At 44.0% G+C, this 18,924-nt stretch overlaps 1 protein-coding gene across 1 annotated transcript; it reads left to right on the forward strand.

The window, feature by feature from the left end:
• The first annotated feature begins 2,937 nt into the window (after positions 1-2,937).
• Positions 2,938-18,236, forward strand: CD180 (CD180 molecule). The gene is made up of 3 exons (XM_079761501.1): positions 2,938-3,126; positions 12,421-12,587; positions 14,677-18,236. The coding sequence occupies exons 1-3, from the start codon at positions 3,037-3,039 to the stop codon at positions 16,400-16,402; spliced, it is 1,983 nt and encodes a 660-aa protein (XP_079617627.1). The 5' UTR covers positions 2,938-3,036; the 3' UTR covers positions 16,403-18,236.
• The last annotated feature ends 688 nt before the right edge of the window (positions 18,237-18,924 follow it).

The following is an 18,924-nucleotide window of genomic DNA, read 5'->3' on the forward strand; positions in this document are numbered from 1 at the left end:
TCCATGTTATTGGCTCAAGCCAATGACAGTTACATCAGTAAAATGGAAATTATTGTTCTGAACTAGAGTAATGGGTTTTTCAATGAAGAGGTGCCTTTTAGATAAGCTAGTCCAATGCCATCATCCTATATAATAAAGGCTAATATGCAAATCAACCAAATGGCAGAACAACTGGTCGCTATGATGCACACTGACCACGAGAGGGCAGATGCTCAGCGTAGGAGCTGCCCCCTGGTGGTCAGTACACTCCCACAGGGAGAGTGCCGCTCAGCCAGAAGCCAGGCTCACTGCTGGCGAACGCAGCAGCGGTGGTGGGAGCCTCTCCCGCCTCCGTGGCAGTGCTAAGGATGTCCGACTGACGGCTTAGGCCTGAGAAGGGATGTCGGACATCCCTTGAGTGCACCCAGGCTGCAAGAGGACACAGGCCGGGCTGAGGGACCGCCCCCCCCCCCAAAGTGCACAAATTTCATGCACCGGGCCTCCAATTTTATAGATAAGCAAAGGAAGACCAGAGAAACCTTCCCAAGCACGCACGACTGGTTAATGGCAAAATCGGGACCAGAATTCAAGTCAGCTTTTCATGGGAGATTTAGAAAATATTCAGACAAACCGACTGCTAGGGACCATAATGCCTGAACTCACACCACATGTGAAGAAACTAGAGCTTTTTAACCTAGAAAGGGGATGATTCAGGGACGTAGTAACTAGTTTCAAATACATGGAGGACTGGCAAGTAGAAAAGGGCTTGACCTTGTTCTGTTGGTCCGAGGAAACAGGAAAGCTCCTGGAGAAGTTAGAAAGACTAGCAGTTCAGAATAAGATAAAACTATTTAAACAGTCAAGATTTGCCAAAAGAATTTGTTGGGGGAAGAGTAAGCTTTCTGTCACCTGAGGCACTTCAGAAAAGACTGGAAGGTAATGTTTTTGTCCACTGAAAGGCGTGGAGTGAGGAGTATGGAGGAGAGAATTCAGGCATGAAAATCATTAGGATGGGGTGACCTTTAAGAGTATGTGATTCTTTATAACCTGGGACCAAATAAGGTTTCATTCTTGCCTCCGAACTCTAAAACCTATCTTCCCATCTGTTTGCAATAGTTTAAATTTTAATCTATTTCCTATTTCAGGGTATTATGCCCTGAATATTTGATTTGAATGCTGTGGCAGAAGGTTACTCGTATTCATTTATTTTCTTTTACTCTTATACACTTGCAGAGAGTCTTTTGAATTCATTATGCAAACGCATGCAAATCATATGCAAATACAGTGGCCTCAGAAAATGACAAAACCTTAACTGAGCTATCAAACCTTTCTCTAAGAAGGAAAGTAATACGCCTCTTCAATGTCTCTGGGGCAGGAGACAATTTCCTGAGTGATATTTACATGACATTGGAAGTGGTTACTCAGAGGAGTCTTTTCCTCACATTCTTCATATTTATGTAGGACTTTAAGGGTAAGAAAGCACTGTCATGTAAACTGTCTCTTTTGAGTCTCATAATTACCCTGTGATGTCAGCAGAACAGGAGTTGGATTTCCTGTTCTATTTTTCAGGTGGGAAATAGAACAGTAAATGACTTGCCCAAGTTCTCCCGGTTGATAAGCGATGGCTCTGGGCCTCCTCTGGTCCAGACTCCTCCCATCACACCACGATGCATGCCTTCCCTAAAGCAAGGCTGCTTGTCATCAGTCTGGGTTTGCTTAGGCCATGTTCTGCCAAAAGCACCTTTTGCTTTCTTAAGCTCTGGAGAGTAAAAGCACATTCTCTGCAGTGAGACTGGATCTAAGCCTTAATCCACCACGTTCTAGTTGGGTTTGGAGAGGTCATTTCATTTCTCTAAGCACCCGTTTCTCCATCTATAAAACGGGATACATAAAAACACCTCTTTGAAAGAATATGTGATAAGGAGACACACAAGGGGACAAAACAATACCCCCGCCCAGTGACTGATGCATAGTAAGTGCTCAATAAACGGCAGTTGCCATCATTCTTGTCCTAGTGGTAGTAACACAGTACTGGTAGTATTAGTAGTAGCATCTCAAGTCACCGTGACTCTGATGCTAACAATTGGGCTCTCAGAAATATGATGGGAGAACAGTGATGCTAAATATCTCCTATAGGCCAGAGGGTTGGAGAAAAGACAAGGTTTGAGGCAGCTAGATCCAGCCCAGTGAGAAATGCTTGAACCTTCACTTTCTTTAATCACTACCACATATTGCACCATAATGGAGGGTTTTCCAATCCTGCTTCAAAGCTATTTCTCAGGTGAAACAGAGCCCAGGATGACATCCTCAACTCTGCTCTCTCTTAGCCAGCCTGCTGGGAACACAGCAGTGTCCTCTGCGGAGTCAGGTTGGCAGGGAACACGAGGGGACTCCGCTGCCGCTGCGACAACAGGCCTGAGTCACCAGGTCAGGGAGGGGTTTGTCCTCCTCTGTCGCACCAGAGGTGGGTATTGGCGAGGTGGCCACGCAGCGCTACACTCGCTTTCTAGGATGACCTGTCCCTCTTGCTCCAGGTCCCAGCTCCAGCAGCACCACCCCTGGGCTCAGTCCTCCCATCGGGCCCACAGAGTGCCTGCCCGTCCAACACCTCTCCCGGCCACTCACCCAGGACAACCAACCCAGGGGCCTCTTTCGTGAGGACATTGTCTGCGTCCACAGCCTCTCTGGGGGAAAGGGACCCAAAGACGTTGGAGTTAGCCAAACCATGAAGGCAGCCTGAAGCCCATAGAAACCGTCCTGCTGGGAGTCAGCATGACCAGCTCGCGAGGGCTGCACGAGGGATTCGCGTTTGCCAGGAAGCGCACTGGGCCACACTGGGGCTGGGTCTCAGCTATTTTTGGCAAGGGTGGGTGGTGTGTAAAGGGACTTCCCTTTTTCTGCAGCACAGAGCCACCAAACGCTGAGCCGTCCTTGTTCAGAGAGCACCCTTCTGAGCACCTCTCTGGCTGCCGCGTTACCGAGGCCGTCACAGCCTGACTGATTTCTCAGCTCCAGGGTTAGATAGGCCCACCACGCTGGGGTGGCACCGGTCCCGTGATGGCGCCCCCTGTCAGCTGCCTCCTGGTGGCCGTGCTGTTTTCTGCCAGCTGTAAAGCCACCACCTCCTCGGATCAGACATGCACGGAAGTAAGTCCAAACTTTCTGTCTTTATCCAGATTAAATGGCCTGGAAATTCTGAGATTCAGCCTGCAGTCCCATCTGAGCCTTGGCATCCCAATATCCACTGTTTTGAAAGGGCAATGGGGGGTGTAGAATTTTTATTTATTATTATTATTATTATTATTATTATTATTATTTATTGTGAAGAAGGAGCCAAGAGCTCAGCCAGGGGATGATCTCGCAGATCCTTAGCAGGAAGAAGTGAGAGTCTTCCTCCTCCGCAAACAATGCCCCCAAAATAACCCTAATTGGGACATAAAATGTTGACAGGGAGCCAGTGCAAAGAGCAGACCTACGAACCTGCTCCCAGCACGGAGGAGCTATTTGCCCAACATCCCAGCACATGGCCACTACTCCAAACAGTCCTTCGGCTTCCTGGCTCTCGGGTGGGGATTAGTAGGGATAATCCATGCCAGGTTTCAGAGCATATGAGGATCACTCGGGATGAGTCTGGCATTCTCCCCGAGTTGGACCGCCCTCCATCTGCTTTCCTCACCCACCAGAGTGGCATCGGAGAACAGAGCCAAATCGCACCTTCTGTTTGGGACCATCACAATATTTATCAACCTGTGGGAAATTCTTGGAGGAGGTGGTGAGAGAGAGCAAGAAGGGCCTCAGTCTCCTGCCATCTCCTAAAACGTTTCAAGCTGCTTCTCACTGCCTCTGACCCCAGCAAGTGTACAGCACCGCATGGCCTGTCGGACAAGGGCTGGGGCTAGAAGCAGAAGCGGAGGTAGGAGAAGCAGAAAGGTGGTTGGGAGCCACGGGCAGGAGAATGATAAGGGAGAACAGGGTACAGACCTGCCAGGCAAGAGGAAGAATCCCAGTCAGGACTGGGACAGAAAGGAACAACCCTGTTAGTCTGGTATCGGGATGGAATCAGGATGCACTAAGACTGAGAGGAGGCACAATGTCCAGGGGAAATGAAGGCTGGGAAAGTGGGTGACTTTGTTCTGGCTGCCATACATGTAGGTACCATAGACTGGGAGGCTTAAACAAAAGAATCTAATTTTCTCACAGTTCTGAGAGCTAATAATTCAAGATCAAGGTGTGGGCAGGATTGGTTTTTTCCAAGATCTCTCTTCTTGGCCTGTTGATGGCTGTCTTCTACCTGTGTCTTCACCTATTCTTCCCTCTGTACATGCCTGTCTCCACATTTATTCTTCTAAAAACAGCAGTCACATTGGGCTAGGGCCCACACTAATGATCTCATCTTAATTTAATTACCTATTTAAAAATTCTATATCCAAATAAAGTCATATTCTGAGCGACCTTGTTAGGGATTCAACATACAAATTTTCATCGGGGAGGAGGGTGCACAGTTCATCCCACAGCAGAAGGGAGTAAGTTTTTATCAGCCCCAGAAGCTCTTGCCCGCTGTCTCCTCCTCATTCCGGTTGGAAGGTCAGGTTCACACAGACATGTGGGTAGCATGATAAGAGGATAGGAGTGGGGACACCACCTCCTCGGTGATCAGGGAGGTATGCCATCCACCTCTGACAACATCCTCACCTAGGATAGTATCACCATTACCTTCCAGCTCCTGGGGGAGCAGATTTGTTTAACCACCACTCTTACGCCTGTCCATTCATCTCGTAAATCCCCACGTTCCTGCAAAGCCTCACCAGCCCTTCTGAAGCCCACGAGGGAGTCCCGGGAGATTTGGGAAGCCCTTGGAAACACTAGACCAGTCTAGCTTCCTGGTGAGGACATCAGGCCGAGAGCTGCCAGTCCCTTTCTGCAAATGACCCTTCCTGGCAGAGGGAAGGGAAAGAGGCAAGGCGAGCACCCTGGTCCCTTTGCTGCCTGCTCCGGGGCCTTCTGAGGTATTCAGGTGGCAAGAGTGATGCTGAGGGTCCCAGGATCTCCAGGCCTGGCCTGTGCTGCAGCGAGCTTTCCCTTTTGGCTAAGTTTCTATTGACACCTTCCAATACAACAACCTCCGTACAGCCCTCCCTCTGAAATAACTTGGGTTTAAATGCCCTGGGACCTATTCCATTAACATTGGATCTACATTTTCCTGGACCTCCTTATCATGTATGAGTTCTTGGCTGCAGGGTTCAAAGGCTGTGTATTGAGCCCTCACTCTGTGTGAGTACTGGGGAGGTTGTTGGGAGATACAAAGAAGGGTGAGTTGTTGCAGCAGCAAAAGGAGAGCTTGCCGCAGCGTAGGGTCAGACCCGGAGAAGGTAGGCACTTCTAGGCTGCAGGCATATGGGATAAAAGTGGGAATGGTAGGAGAGGAAGCTCTGACTTAGGGTTTGGCCCTTCTTCAAGCACAAATGACCCTATTAGTCTCCCCACCCCCACCCCCGCCCTGTCTTGCTTTCCTTTCCTCTTTAGTTCTTCCCCTCTAGCCTAAGCATAACTAACCATGCCATGTATATATGTTCATGTGACCACCATTAGCTCATCAAGCTCTATTTAAAAAACAAGGTTTTGTTTTGAGTTTAGTAAACTTTCTACTGAAGTAAAACATACATGTAGGAAAGTCCACCAATCCTCAGTGTGCAGTTCAGTGAGTTTTCACTAAGTGAATACATCGGTGTGACCAGCACACAGATCAAGAAACAAAACTTTCTCAGCACCTCGGAGCCCCTTCCCACCTCCTCCCAGTCGCTAGCCCCCAAGGATGTCCAGTTCTTTAACTTCCATCACCACAGATTGACTTTTAATGAATTTTTAATTGTTCTCAATTACTCTGGCTATTACGAATGCTGCTGCTTTGGAATTCTTATCTATGTCTTTAGTAAGCAAATATACAAATCTTTATCAGGTGTGTTCCAGGGAGTAGATGCATTTCTTCATAGGGTATACACATGTTTAACTTTAGCAGATACTGCCAAACAGTTTCCAAATTGTTGATACACATTTATATCCATCAGCAATGTATATGAGTTCTGTTTTTTCCACAGCCTCACTAATATTTGCTATTGCTTGTTTTAAAAACCCATTCTGTTGGGTAGATAGTGGTATTTCACTGGAATTTAATTTTTATTTTCCTGATGAATAATTAAATTGAATCCATTTTCATGCTTTTGTTGGTCATTTGCATATCCTTGTATGTGTGAAGTGCCTTTTCAAGTCTTTTGCCCATATTCTTTTGAGTGTCTATTTTTCTTTTATTGAGTTGCAAGAGTTCTTTATGTACTACAAGTCCTTAATCAGATTGCACATTCCTTCTCCCACTCTGTGGCTTCCTTTCCACTTTCCTGGTGATCTCTCCTTTTTTATGTTTATCAGCTTATTATAAAATATACTAGAAGCCCAGAGCGGGAAATCGCGTGGCCCCGCCCACCCACGCGCACAGCCCCGCCCACCCACCATTTGGTCATTATGGCGTGACAGCGTTAGGGCCGCTTGCTTTTTATAATAGAGATTATAAATGATACAGATAAAGAGGTATATAGAGCTCAGTCCAGAAGGGTCTCGAGAGCAGGATCTTCTGTCCCCATGGAACCACCCTCCTGCCGCATGAATGTATTTATCCGCCTGGAAGGACTGTGCCCTCTTGGGATTGTTTTGTCTTGTTTGCAGAGAATAATTGTTCCTCTGGGATTTGGAAGCTCATCAAACTCTCCTTTTCAAAGCGTTCTTTTTTTTTAACTGAATATATTGTGGTGACATTGGTTAATAAAATTATATAGGTTTCAGGTTCCTAGTGATGGATGAGCAGAAATCCTTAATTTTAATATAGCTGGATTTATTATTGGTGCTGTTCTTTCAGTGCCTTTCTGTCCTGTTTCAGAAATTTTTGCCTACTCAAGGCCATGAAGATATTACCCTATGTTTTTTTTCTAGGAGTTTTATTGTTTTGTATTTAATCCTATTTCTAGGTTTCACATTAAGATCTAAGATACATCTGAAATTACTTTTTGCATATGAAGTGAGGGAGGAGTCAAAGTGAATTTTTTAATAAAATTTTCTGTTTGAAAACATTTCAAATTTAGACAAGTTCTAGAAATAATACAGTGAACACCTATCAACACTCCATGTAGAATCTTCCATTGCTAAATACTCTATGTTCTTTCTGTGTGAGTGTGTGTGTGTGTGTGTGTGTGTGTGTGTGACATGAGTAACAAAATTAGACCCATGGTCAAGTCTTTGGAGGCTGAAAAATATGTAAAGCGTAGCTGGAATTCAGTGTTCTGTGATTTGGATTCTGGTGACATTTTAGATGTGCTCTTGACTAATGACTTGGGAGTGTAGGCATGCCTCCTCATTTCAAATGGGCTCATCTCAGCTATTCTGTGCATTCAAAACCATGGTAGGAGACAGGCCTTCAATCCTAGGTATGAGAAGGAGGGGGTGTGCTTAGTAGAGCTTCTTTTTAGGAGAACTCCAAGTTCATGGATACAAAGCCTTCCTAACAGCTCTAGACAATGACATGATGCTGTGATGATCCAGTGAAATACTAACTCCTCTTGGGAGTGCTAGGCATACATTATTCAATTAATCCTCAGAGTTGGCCTGCAAAGAGGGTTATTGTCCTCCATTTACAGTTGGAGGGAAAGGAGGCTCAGAGAACACAGCTTGGGACTTGAACCCAGGCAGTCTGACTGCCGACAAACAGAAAATGAACTGCATACAATGGGAATGCCCTTTGCTCAGAGGACTCAGATTGACAACAACGTTTTAGGATGGTGCCCTCTTGGGAATGTTTTATTTGCAGAGAGTAATTGTTACTCTAGGATTTGGCTCCGCCACATCGCTATCTCTGGATAAAGGAGTGGTTAGTGGGGGCGGGCTGGGGTTCAGCCTCCCAGACTTCTTGTGCATAGAGGGGGACAGGGAGGGGGAAGGCCTGGCTGCTGCGTGTGCCAAGTGCAGATGAGCCACCCGTAAAGGTGGGAATTGGCACTAGAGTGAAACGCAAAGGATCTAAATTAGAAAATGATTTCAACACTTGTGAGAAGAGAAAATACAATGGGACCGGCAGGGAGTTAGAGATACAGCAGAAAGAAGCAAAATAAGATCCTGATTGAAAAAATGCAAATGAATGCCTGCAGGGAAAAGGGATTGCAAGCACAGATACAACACTTGGGAGCCCTGCTCTGTGTAAAAGGCACGGCTCTGACATGAAGCTGGAGACAAAGTGGTTGGTGCAGGTCCCAGTGCACAGTGGTCCTGAGTAAATGCCCGTGATGTGGCATGGGCGTGCCAGGGCCAGCTGTCCTCAATACCATGTAGCCTTGCACGGGCCTGCTAACTGCATGCACATCCAGAAGGGCGCTACTGAGGTGGAACCAACCAAAGCAGAGGGTGAGAAAGTGGCTTTGAAAATTGACCCCATATATGGAGATGTGGAGAATTAGGCTGCGTTTAGAGGAAGTGGTCATGTCTCCGGAGTGGTGGTGGGGGTCTGTCTGGGAAAGCAACTGAATATGTGGCCCTGGTAGCCGGCCCAGCCCTGAGCAAAATGAAATGGCCACACTGTATTTCTTCTTTGCACTCTGTCCTTTTTTTCCTCTGTTGCATTATCATTCTGCTGGCCTGAAATCCTCTGCTATGCTTTCAGAATGTGCTCTCAAAAGGTTTTAATATGAGCCCTGGCTGGTGGTGTTCAATGGTTAGAGCATCGGCCTGCACATCAGAGGGTTGTGGATTTGCTCCCCAACCCCAGTCCAGGCCTGTGTGGGAGGCGACCAGTCAATGTGTCTCTCTCACATTGATGTTTCATGCTTCTCTCTTTCTCTCTCTCTCTCCCACTTTCACTCTCCCTCATTCCCTCTCTCCCTCTTGCTTTCCCTCTCCGTCCCTCCCTTCCACTCTCTCTGAAAAGCAATGGAAAAAATATCCTCAGGTGAGGATTAAAAAAAAAAAAGTTTTCATATGAATCCTGATAGCCAGAAATACATAACTTCCCTGATGTAGTGTTTCTACCCAAAATGTATAACCTGAATCAAATCATGAGGACAGGTAAAAAAAAAAAAAAAAAAAAAAAAACAACAACAACAAACCACACACACCTAAATGAGGGACATCCTGTAAACTATGAGCGTGTATTCATTTTTTAAAAAAATCAATGCCATGAGAGATAATGAAAGGCTGAGGGGTAGTCTCAGGTTAAAGGACACTAAAGAGACAAGAAAAAAAAATGCAATGTGTGATCCTGGATTGGAAAAACAAAAATTACTATAATAGACAATATTAGGACTTGGCAGAATTTGAATATAGACTGTGTTGGATAATAATATCATATCAATGTTAAATATTCTGAATTTTTGGTAACAGCACTGTGGTTATATAAGAATATCCTTTTTCCTTAAAAGATTTAGGGGAAAACAGTCATGGCATCTGCAATTTACTCTCAAAAACAAAACGAATGAGCCCTGGCCAAGTGGCTCAGTTGGTTGGAGCATCATCCCATGCACCAAAAGGTTTCAGGCTCAGTTCCCAGTCAGGGCTCATACGGAGGTTGCAAGTTCCATCCCTGGTCAGGGCATGTACAGGAGGCAACTGATCGATGATTCTCTCTCATATTGATGTTTCTCACTCTTTCTCTCTCTTCCTTCCTCTCTCTCTCAAATCAATAAAAACATATCCTCTGGTGAGGATTAAAAAAAAAAGAATGAGTGTGTGTATGTGTGCGTGTGTATACTTCATCCCTTAAAAATACAATAAGCTGAAAGCAATTTAATGCTACTTAAATGATTCCAGAGCAGGAGGAGTTTGGGCATCACCACCTATAATATCTGAAATGGTAATTCTGACTGTACAGGGAAGTGAACATGAAAGCCAAAGAGAGAGGTCAGTGCATTCTTGAAATGTGTTTGCTTTTTAAATTCTCCTATAAGCTACAATTCTTGCCATTTGCCTCTTTGTCCCAGGAATCAAAGGCAGTGTCTCCCTAACTAGAGAGGAACGTTATGGCACGTGCTCCTGGTGGCTTCTCAATACTCCTCCACAGTGTGAGATTCACTGGTCCCTGGACGCTCACTGGGTTCAAACTGAGCTCCTTCCTCCACGCGACTCTCCTTTGATAGCAGCTCCCTCAGGCCACCGGCTCATAGAGCTCCGACTCCATCCTCAACTTCTCCAATCGCTTTAATGCCATAAAGTGCTCAGTAAAGCTCCAAAGAGGAGCAGTTTAGGTGTCGCAGGCACGTATATAATCAGGAGGAGGGAATTGCCAGAGTGGAGCCTTTGGCTGTGGGGCGAGAATAGAGCAGGACGAATTGAGGAAAGGCCCCTTTCTCACGTGTATGTGGGTGGCTCAGCTAGACTCTCGATTTCAATAATTACAGGCTGTTGTTGTTCCTTGTGATTAAGCCCCAGGACCAGGAAAGAAAAATGTCCCCACAAACCTAACCTGAATCTTGATAGCTATTGGGGCAAAAGCTGCATATCCATCTCCTCTCTGGGTCATCCATGTTCATGGGAACCAAAGAGGGGTCTATCAACATGTGTTTTTCCCCACCAGTGACCTAAATCTGTTATCAATGCAAAGTATGCATTTTAAAGACATTAGGGGGATCTGTGGCAGTGCCTGGAGGACTTTGGGCCTATAAAACGAAAAATGAATTACAAAGAAATACGAATACAGCATGTTCATCTGTGACCTTCATAATATTGTCAGAATATAGAAGACACGGTGGTTTCTAAAACCAGATGAAACCATTAATACTGATTGCTACCGACAACAAATAATCAATTTGAACCACACTTTGATTGTGAAACGACCAGAATGTGCCAGAAGACATGGCAAAGTAATTTTGCTTCATGATAACTCACCATCACACACTTCAAAACCAGTTAAAGATATGTTAAAAGATCTTGCCTGGGAAGTATTAACCCACCGCTATATTCACCAGACCTTGCTCCTTCAGATTACCACTTGTTCCGATCGAAGAAACGTACGAAGAAGTGAAAAATTGGGTCTCTGAATGGTTTGCCTCAAAACAAGGAAAGTTCTATTGGGACAGTATCCACAAATTACCTGAAAGATGAGGGAAATGTGTAGCTAGCGATGAACATTACTTTGAATAAAGCACTTTTGATGTTTCTCTTGAAATTATCGTGTTTTCTTCCATTACAAGAAAATCCGCATTATTAACCAGTACACCTAGTAAATCCCCCACATCCCTTATAGACTGGAAGTTAAGCCTAAAGTCATGGTTGGATTCAAGCTTTAATTGGGGGAGAGGTGGGGGAGAATACCTCATAGGTGGTACTGTGTCCTTACATCAATCACATCAGAAAGTGTGGCTGTCTGATTGTCTAATTTTGCTGATGCTAATCTACAGTGATTTAAAACATTTTTAGGCATCCAAAATGAAACCTATAAAACAAAGTATAGTCAAAGAAGTCTTGCTTCCATTCTTGCTCTTCTCTCTGGTTCATCTCTTCCCTTCAAGACAACCAATTTTGAGTTTTTCCCCCATGGTTTCTTTTTGCAAATAGAAGAAAATACACACATACCTATCTTACAGAAAAGATAGTATACAATACACTACATACTAATCCCATTTACCATATATACTACATATGTACATTTGAGACCTTGCTTTTTTCACCACACAATATACCTGGATATCACACCCTATCAGTGTGTGGAAATCTCAGTCATTTCATTTTCAGCTGCTGAAGGTTCCCTTTTGTGACTGTACCATATTTTGTGCAATTAATCCTAGAGTCATGAATAAGTTGGGTATTGTCAATATCCTATAAAGTAAAGAGGTAATATGAAAATTGACTGTCATGCCCTTGCACAAGATGGCTGCCCCATGTGGCACAATATGGCCACGCCTATGTGGTCACAAGATGGCCACCCCCATATCATCACAAGATGGCTGCTACAAGATGGCCAGCAAGGGAGGGCAGTTGGGAGGCAATCAGGCTGGCAGGCAGAAATGGTTAGGGGCAATCAGGCAGGCAGGCAGGCAAGTGGTTGGGAACCAGCAGTCCTGGATTGTGAGAGGGATGTCCGACTGCCGGTTTAGTGAGATCGGGCCTAAACCAGCAGTTGGACATCCCCTGAGGGGTTCCAGATTTGAGAGGGTGCAGGGTGGGCTGAGGGACAACCACCCCCCCGCCCCCCCTCCAGTGCACAAATTTGATGCACCGGGCCTCTAGTTCTAATATAAAAATGCTTAAATGAATCATCTTATGCATAAGTCATTTTGTGATTTTGCAAGTAGTATATACTTGGTAAAGACTCCTAGAAGTGGGATTGATGCTCAAAAAAATACCACATATGTAAATTTGCTAGTCAATCAAATTATGAAATCTGATATTAATTTACATTGTTTATCTCATCAGAAAGAAGCCAACAAAACATATAACTGTGAAAATTTAGGTCTGAGAGAGATTCCTGACACTCTACCAAACACAACAGAATTTTTGGAATTCAGTTTTAACTTCTTGCCTGCAATTCAAAACACAACTTTCTTCAGACTCACAAATCTGATCTTTTTGGATTTAACCAGGTATGTATCTGAGTTCCCTGTGTGCACTGATGTTTTACTTAAGGAAAAGCACAACTTGCATTCCAAGTGCATCCAGAACTTTTGGGCACAGGGACCATCAGCTTATCCTGTGTGTGTACCCTCTCCCATGAAATAGTTTTGCAGGTGAAATATAATTTAAAAAAAAACAATCAATGGAGTAGAAAGGGAATTGTTAAACTAGACTGGCTCAGTCATGCTGCTTAAGTTCTAACAAATACTAATAATAAAACTGGAAACAAATTTTACAAATATAGCAGATCAGTTTTAATATTTTTTCCTTCATTGGACTGTTGATTTTTACTATTTTCTTTAAATATGTAAAACATGTTTGATATAAATAATGTATCATATTTTCTGATAATATATAATGCATTTTCTATATTCTTTATATATCATATATGTTATCAAATACATGATAATTCTTATATTAGCTTTTTAAACCTAATTCTGTAGATTTTAAATTATCATTATTATTATTATTATCATTATTATTTTGCTGACTTTGGCTACTGTGTTTCTCTTATGTGTTTATTGAATTTTTATTTTGAGCGTATTTATCTTTAAGAAATATGTGTAAATCTTTGTTTAAAATGCTTTCCTGGAATTAGATAATACCAATGAATTATTAATATTGCTACATATGACAATGGCATTATGGCTACAGAAAGTAAGCCTCAAATTTTTTTGCAGATGCCTACTCAAATATGTATGGGATAGCTAAGATTTGCTTTAAAACAATTCAGGAGATAAGAGTTGGGACTAGATGAAGCAGAGAGCACAGATGGCAAAATCTTGAGAATTACTGCATCTGTGTGACAGATATATGAAGGTTTATTGTATTATTCTCTTTGCTTTTATGTAAATTTGAAAGTTTTCTTTATTAAAATTTAAGTACACCGATCTGGAAAAGTTTTCTATTTCCTTCTGCCAGTTACCTGAAGATACTGCCATCCTAGAACAACTTCAAACTCAATTTTCCACTTGGGTTTCTTTGGGGGGTCTACGAAGGTGGCATAAATTCATGCCACAATCCTCCTGAGTAGAAGCTTATGGTTAGGGAATCTCAGAGGAGTCTTTCCTTGTTATTGTTGTCCTTGTTCCATTCAGAGCCAAGGCCAAGACAAACACATATCCTGAGGTCTCCCTCTGTGAGCTTTCTTTTTTAAGGTCACCCACTGAAAGGATCCCTTTTGAGGGTCATGGTAGTGAGCAGGTTTTTGAGATGTCCTCCTATCCTATCCCCAAGCTTTGTCTTCTGCCACTGACACATGTGGCTCATTAAAAGCCAGGCTCTAGGTTACTAGGGACTTACAGATATTGGCAGATGTGACAAAGCTAGATCTAGGGCTCACTTGCTCCTATGGATTCAAGCTTCCTTCCCACAATTCATTTCTAAGGAATTCCCCTTGACCTTCAGGGAAGGTGTGCTGTGTGTGTGTGTGTACTGTCCATTATCATTAGGTTCAGTACCAGTAGGGGTGTCTTTTCAGCTCTAGTGTTGCATATTTCTATGGAGTAGAAGTGCACTCACCACCATTCTATAAAGTAATCATAATTTCTATACTTTATAGATAAAAAAACAGAGGTTGAAAAAAGTTGCAACTTGACCAGGATGACACAGATTCCTATGTAAATATCACTATTATGCATTATATATATAACACACACACATGCACACACACACATACATATATATCATGTATATTATGCTTTATATATAATATTTTCTATTACTTAAAATAGTAAATAATTGTTTAATTTTTTTTCAACAAGCAAACCACTAAATTGTTCTCTAGATTCCAAACACAAACTTCTTATAGTTTAACCTAAAGGGGCAAGATATCTAGGGGGAAAAATTCTAAATTAGTGTGTTTAGAATTGAGGCTAGTCATTAATTCAAGAGGCCATCTGTAGTTACTGAAGAATGTTTTTCATGTTTTACTTTGGATACTAACGTACACTGTTTTTACTATACACAAACCATGACTTTTTAAAGGTAGTTCACGGTGACAGAATTTATTCTCCTTTTTTCTAATTAGTTATTGTTAAATACTATTACCTTTTCAAGGTGCCAGATTAATTGGATACATGAAGACACTTTTCAAAGCCATCACCAGTTGGACACCCTTGTGCTGACCGGAAATCCCCTGATATTCATGGCCGAAACATCCCTCCTCGGGCCCAGGGCACTGAAGCATCTTTTCTTAATCCAAACGGGAATATCCAATCTTGAGTTTATCCCGGTGCACAATCTGGAAAACTTGGAAAGTTTGTATCTTGGAAGCAACTATATTTCCTCCATTAAGCTCCCAGAAAACTTCCCAACACAGAATCTGAAGGTTCTGGATTTTCAGAATAATGCTCTCCACTTCCTCTCTCATGAAGACCTGAACACTCTGGGGGCCACCAACCTCAGCCTCAACCTTGATAGCAATGACATTAAAGGCATGGAGCCTGGGGCTTTCCATGCAAAAGTCTTCCAAAGTTTGCGATTTGGAGGGATTCTTGATGTGTCTGTCATATTGAAAGGTCTGCAGAACTCTACTACTCAGTCTCTCTGGCTGGGGACATACGAGGACACTGAGAGCCAGGACCTTACTCCAGCCATGCTCGAGGGACTCTGTGAAATGTCTGTCGAGAGCATCAGCCTGCGGCTGTACCACTTCTCTGACTTGTCGGCTACCACATTCCGGTGCTTCACGCGCCTCCGGGAATTGGACCTGACGGCAACTCACTTGAAAGAGTTACCCTCTGGGATTCAGGGTATGGACTCTCTCAAGAAATTAGTTCTCAATGTAAATCACTTTGAGCAGTTGTGTCAAATCAATGCTGCCAGTTTCCCAGCCCTCACAGACCTCTATATCAAAGGCAACCTGAAGGAACTTGACCTTGGTGCTGGGTGTTTGGAAAAACTAGAAAATCTCCGGAGACTTGATTTAAGCCACAATGGCATAAAGGCTTCTGACTGCTGCAATCTGCCGCTCAAAAGCCTGCACCACTTGCAGCACCTAAACCTGAGCTACGCTGGGTCCATTGGTCTCCAGAGTCAGGCGTTCCAAGAGAGTCCTAAGCTGGAAGTCCTGGATTTGGCATTTACCCACCTGACGGTTAGGGTCCCACAAAGTCCTTTCCAAAACCTCCCTCTCCTGCAGGCTCTGAATCTCTCCCACTGCCTCCTCGATGCCAGCAATCAGCACCTTCTGGAAGGCCTGGGGGGTCTCCGGCAACTGAATTTACAGGGAAACCGCTTTCAAGATGGGAGCCTCTCCAAGACCAACCTTCTTCAGACAGTAGCCGGCTTGGAGGTTCTGATTTTATCCTCCTGTGAGCTCCTCTCTATAGACCAGCAGGCCTTCCACAGCCTTGGCAATGTGACTCACATAGACTTAAGCCACAACAGCCTGACGGAAAACAGCATCGATGCTCTCGGCCACCTGCAGGGGCTCTACCTCAATCTGGCCACCAACAGCATTCGCATCATCCCACCCCGTCTCCTCCCCAACTTGTCCCAGCAGAGCACCATTAATTTAAGTCACAATCCTCTGGACTGCACTTGCTCAAATGTCGGTTTCATAAATTGGTACAGAGAAAACCTGCACAAACTTGAGGACGTGGAAGAGACAGTGTGCGCGAACCCCCCATCTTTAAGGGGAGTCAAGCTGTCTGAGGTCGAACTGTCCTGTGGGATTACGGCCCTGGGCATTTTTTTTCTCGTGGTATTTTTATTCTTATTCACCATCCTGCTCATTTCTGCAGTTAAATTCCTTCTTAGATGGAAATACCAGCACATTTAGTGCTGAAGATTTCTAGGGATGGCAAATAAATGTGTTTAGCCAAATTGCCCCAAATAGAGGGACTGTTGTCTGTTAGGGACCAGACTTGACAGATTGGTCCCTGGAGCTGGGCAGGGATTTTCTGTGCTTTTCTGAGCCCCGGGACTAATGATACTCCATGGAAAGTAAAATAGAGACAGATGAAGCTGTGAGAAACACCCAGCCATCTCCTCACGTGGAAGTGGGTGGAAGTAGAGGGAGGACCTGTGGCAGGGCAAGGCTCAGGCAGTCACCCACGAGGAGGCCACCTCCCTTCCACTCCTGGACACCCTTCGAAGCACCTCCCACCTTGACTCTAAAGGGCGACCACCAACGCCCACAACCTGGCAGCTCTGAGGACCCCAGCACCCGACTCTCTCTTGCACAGCTGGGGCCCTGTGCTTGGGTCTGACTTCCCAATAATGTAGCTGTTTGGGGAACTTGTTGTGGATAAAGTCTTAATGTTCATTTTAAATGAAAAAGAGAAAACAATGAATTTAGAAGAAGAGGCTGAGAACTGAATCTTACCATCAAATGGACTCCATTAATCTCCCTGACCCTTAGGTGTCTGCAGTCTCTACAAATGCCACTAGGATGCAAATAGCTACAAAAGAGAACAAATGACACCCTCCCCCAGTCCCTCCTTTCCCCAGGGTTTAGGATTTTAGCTACACTGGCCAGCTCACCTGCGGACCAGGCAAGCCCCTGCAGCCAACCCGGTGTTCTCCCTGTTCGGTTCCAGAGCCCAACGCCCAGGTGGGCTGTGGTGCAAGTACCTTCTCATTTGGAGGCCGGTCCTTCCAAGCTTCTTTCCCACAGGAATCGTGAGATAAATGGTGCTTTGGCTCCCAGGCCAGCTCTCCAACGCCGCCGATTCTCCTGGGACAGCAATTGAGATAGCACATTTACAATGAAAACCAGTGGGAGAAAGCAGCTCCGTATACCAGCTGTCTCTCAAGAGCACAATAAGCTGGCTCAGTGAGTAGTTTCTGTTGCGGCTGGAGTGTCAGTAAAGATAGTACCAGCGACACAGAGGGGACAGGACCACTGAATACGATAGAGAAAGAGGACAGGGAAGCTCCAGTGTGATGACTTGGGCCCCCCCTCAAAGCCCAAAGAGTCACCCTCCTGCAGGGCTTGCTCTCTGAAGTCTGCATTGATGGACAGGGTAGCTCTTGTACTCCGGTGCTGCATTTACAGGGCCTTGATTCAGTTCTATAACCAGTTGTAGGCTTGCAATGGTAACTTATAGTTATGAAATTCTGATTGGATATCAAGGGAAAAATCGAGTAATATCTAATCCGAATTGTTTGGCCCTTAGGCTGAGGGCATAATGGTGAGACACAATAACAGAGTGGAAACTTGGGAACAAACTCCTTTTCACTTGTATATGCCCAGAAAAAGCAGGAAAGACAAGGGAGTCGTGAAGTGAAGTCACAAATCTTCACTGAAAAGGCTCCGTAGTCTTAGGGGATATTTTGTACTAGATAGGAGGCCAAGTTTTCCCACTGGTTCTTGGTTAGGAACACAAGGCAGGGGCTAGGGTAAGGTGAGTGAGGCCTTTGCCTTGGGTGCAAAATTTAAGTGAGAACCATGTTATTTACCATGAATAGCCATGATCTGGAAACAGCCCAACTGCCCATCAGTAGATTGGTTGATAAAATGCTGCGGTACATTTATACCATGGAATACTATGTGGCTGTAAAAAATAAGGCTCTCTTACCCTTTGCAACAGCCTGGATGGACCTATGGATTATTACGCTAAGTGAAATAAGCCAGTCAGAGAAAGACAAGTACCATATGATCTCACTTATTTGTGCAGTCTAATGAATAAAATAAACTGATGAAGAAAATAGAAACAGAATCATGGATACATGGAACAGACTGATGCTGTCAGAGGGGACAGGGAGAGGAAGACTAGATGAAGGAAGGTGAAGGGATTAGCCAAACAACATATATGCATAACCCACAGACAACAGTGTAGTGACAGCCAGAGGGAAGGGGGCTGGGGACTGGGTGGAACAGGCAAAGGGGCCAAAAATGGGGACATCTAACAAAGGAAAAAAAAATTTAAGGGAGAACCAAAAACCTCAGTGAGCAAGACAAAAAAATTAATATAATATTTTAAAAACTTTAAGTTAATGCAAAAAAAATTGATGGTAAACATTAAAATTTTAAACAAGCCCTGGCCGTATAACTCAGTTGTTTAGAGCTTTGTCTCAATGTGCCATGTTGCAGGTTCAGTCCCCAGTCAAGGCACATACAAGAATTAACCAATGAATGCATAAATAAGTGGAATAATGAATCAATGTTTCTCTCTCCCTGCCTCTCTCTAAAAAATCAAAAAATAAAAATTAAAGAAAAATTTAAACAAAGACGGGATCCATAACAGTGCCATGATGAACCATGAAAAGAAAAGGGAAAAATTAGTAATACCAGTCTTGCCTTTGTTTCAAACGTTGATATTTTGTCCACTGTGGATGCTTTGCATTAGTTTTTATTTT

The sequence above is a fragment of the Cnephaeus nilssonii genome (genome assembly GCF_951640355.1).
Source record: "Cnephaeus nilssonii genome assembly, chromosome: 2".
In the NCBI taxonomy this organism is placed as follows: domain Eukaryota; kingdom Metazoa; phylum Chordata; class Mammalia; order Chiroptera; family Vespertilionidae; genus Cnephaeus; species Cnephaeus nilssonii.